The sequence below is a fragment of the Pteropus alecto genome, unplaced genomic scaffold (assembly GCF_000325575.1).
Source record: "Pteropus alecto unplaced genomic scaffold, ASM32557v1 scaffold137, whole genome shotgun sequence".
Taxonomy (NCBI): Eukaryota; Metazoa; Chordata; class Mammalia; order Chiroptera; family Pteropodidae; genus Pteropus; species Pteropus alecto.
This window is the reverse complement of record NW_006440135.1, coordinates 4,221,407-4,223,557: the sequence shown is the minus strand read 5'-3', so window position 1 is coordinate 4,223,557 and position 2,151 is coordinate 4,221,407. Positions and strand designations below refer to the sequence as shown.

General features: G+C 63.6%; 1 protein-coding gene across 1 annotated transcript in view; it reads right to left on the bottom strand.

Moving 5' to 3' along the window:
* TERT (telomerase reverse transcriptase) overlaps positions 1 to 1,785 on the bottom strand; it is a 21,104-nt gene extending 19,319 nt beyond the window's left edge. Inside the window, exon 1 of the mRNA XM_025050505.1 lies at positions 1,702 to 1,785. Within this exon, the coding sequence (XP_024906273.1) occupies positions 1,702 to 1,785 (84 nt within the window). The remainder of the gene's footprint in view (positions 1 to 1,701) is intronic.
* Positions 1,786 to 2,151: the final 366 nt, after the last annotated feature.

Genomic DNA, 2,151 nt, shown 5'->3' with positions numbered 1-2,151 from the left:
GCGGGGCTAGGGAAGGAGGGGGCGGGGTTGCGGGCGATAGGTGCTCGGCCCTTTACCTTCCCTCCCGCCCCAGGGGGCGGGTCCCTGGTATTGGCGCCGGGTTTCAACGAGGACCGCGCGCACCTCCACCGCGCGATTGCACCTGTCAGCCGCCCGCACAGAAGGCCGCGCTGGGGTCCAGCAGAGGGGTTTGGAAGGAGCAGAGCAATGTGTCGCGACGTGCGAAGGAGAGAATGGACACCACCATTCCGCGGCCCGGTGGGTCTGGAGAAAGTGCGGGTACGCTCGTCCTGGGCGGGCACCGGCGGTGCAGCGGGCAGTGGGCAGTGGTCAGCAGGCCATGGCTAGTCCCCCAGACGGACTTGGTCCCCTTGACCCAAAGCTATAATTTCTCGTTGGCTTCTTAGGCTTCTCTTGTCCCGACCATAAACAGAAACTCCAAATCGGATCTCTGTTGGTCGCGCATCAGTCGGTAGGCAGAAGGGGAGACAGGGGAGCCACAGGCTCCCTGCCTGGCACGTCCGTGGCTTCGCACTCACGTTATGCCTTCCAGACCACGGGGAGGGAGGTGACACGACAGATCCCAGATCTCCCTACAGCCTCGTCGTCCCAGAAGGAGCCAGAAGGCCCCACTTCCCGCCCAGTGGCAGAGGCCCTCCCCAGACCAAGGGGACGGTTTGGACAAAGCTGGTCATGTGAACAAGACAGTTCAGAGGGATTGTCCTAATGAGACCCCCCAAACCCAGATGCTGAGGGATGTTTGACTTGAAGTCGCTAAGCCAGGAAACCACCGGGTCTGGAGGTGACGGCTCATGGGTGTGACGGGTTGGAGGCTGGCAGACACTGCACGGCTGGCCGCATGTCGGCGAGAACCTGGTCAGGAGTCGCTCCCATTCACGGGCACAGCGTCTAAACAGGCCTCGCCCGCCCCCGACAGCTGGGGTCGGCCTGTGGGTGACCCGGGACAGTGGGATGCTGCCATGAAGCCCGCAGAGTGACTGCTCCAGGAAGTCTGTCTGTTCCACAGAAAGGTCGCTCGGGTTCACCCGGGAAAGCCCGGAAACGGTTTAAACGAAAGAACAGAAGCCGAGGTGGACACGGTGCCACGTGCCTGGTGAGGACCGTCCCAGCCTGGTGGGACCTGCTCAGGGCAGAGCGCCCTGCGGTGCTGCAGACCGCCGTCCTGTCTCTGAAAACCGAGGGGCGGGCCTAAGTCCTCGCCTGTGAGACGTGAAAATGTCCCCAGAGAAGGCTGCATCGTTGTCTAAGGGAAAATAACCATGAAGTCCCATTAGAGGTCTCCCGGAAGGCAGCGGGGGGCCTTACGCCCACACCCGGGTTCTGCCCCAGGAGCCAAGGAGTGCTGCTGCGTCCTCCTGCCCCCAGAGCAAGGACCTTGGCCCCGTGGGAGGGGGCGCGATGACCAGTAAGAGACTGACATCCTGAGACCGCAGCCTCGCACAGCAGCTGGGCGCGTTGCCCCTGGAGACGCGGGAGCCCGCAGGCCCGCCCGCCAGGGCGCTAGTCTCTGGGTGATTACAGAAAATACCGAGGCGCAGTCTGAGCAAAGGGCGGAAAATGGGGTTCCATAGGCTTTCAGACCAGGGACAGTGACCTGAGCCCAGGGGAATGTCTAGACAGATGGCACGCTGTTTCCTGTGCACGGCTCAGCTCTGGGCGGCCGCACGGGCAGGGGCTTGCGCGGTGAGGTGCCCTGGTACGGCCCGTGCCCATCGGTCGGCAGGCCGAGCCCTCCCCGGGCGCCCCGTCGTCGGTGCCCTGCATGACCGCAGCCAGCTCAGCTCAGATCTGCAGTGGGTGAGGAGCGATGGCAGCAGGTCGCAGAAGCAGGACGCAAACGGCTCGGCGGGCCTGGGCGGCGGCCAGCAAACGCAGCGCGACGTTAACAGGACGCACGCGAAGGCACGCGAGCTGTCCTTCAAACGCTGACCACGGGGCAGTGCGACCCGGCCACCGGCGCCCTGGTGTGCAGATGAGCCAGCGCGCCCCCAGACCCGTGCGGGCGTGGGGACGAGACCCTGGGACAGCCTTAGGCCTCCACGTCGCTTTCTCTCAACTTTAGAGTGTACCTATCTCTTCCTAATGGCAAAATGGGACCAGAAGTATTGAAACACCTTACCACCTAATAAA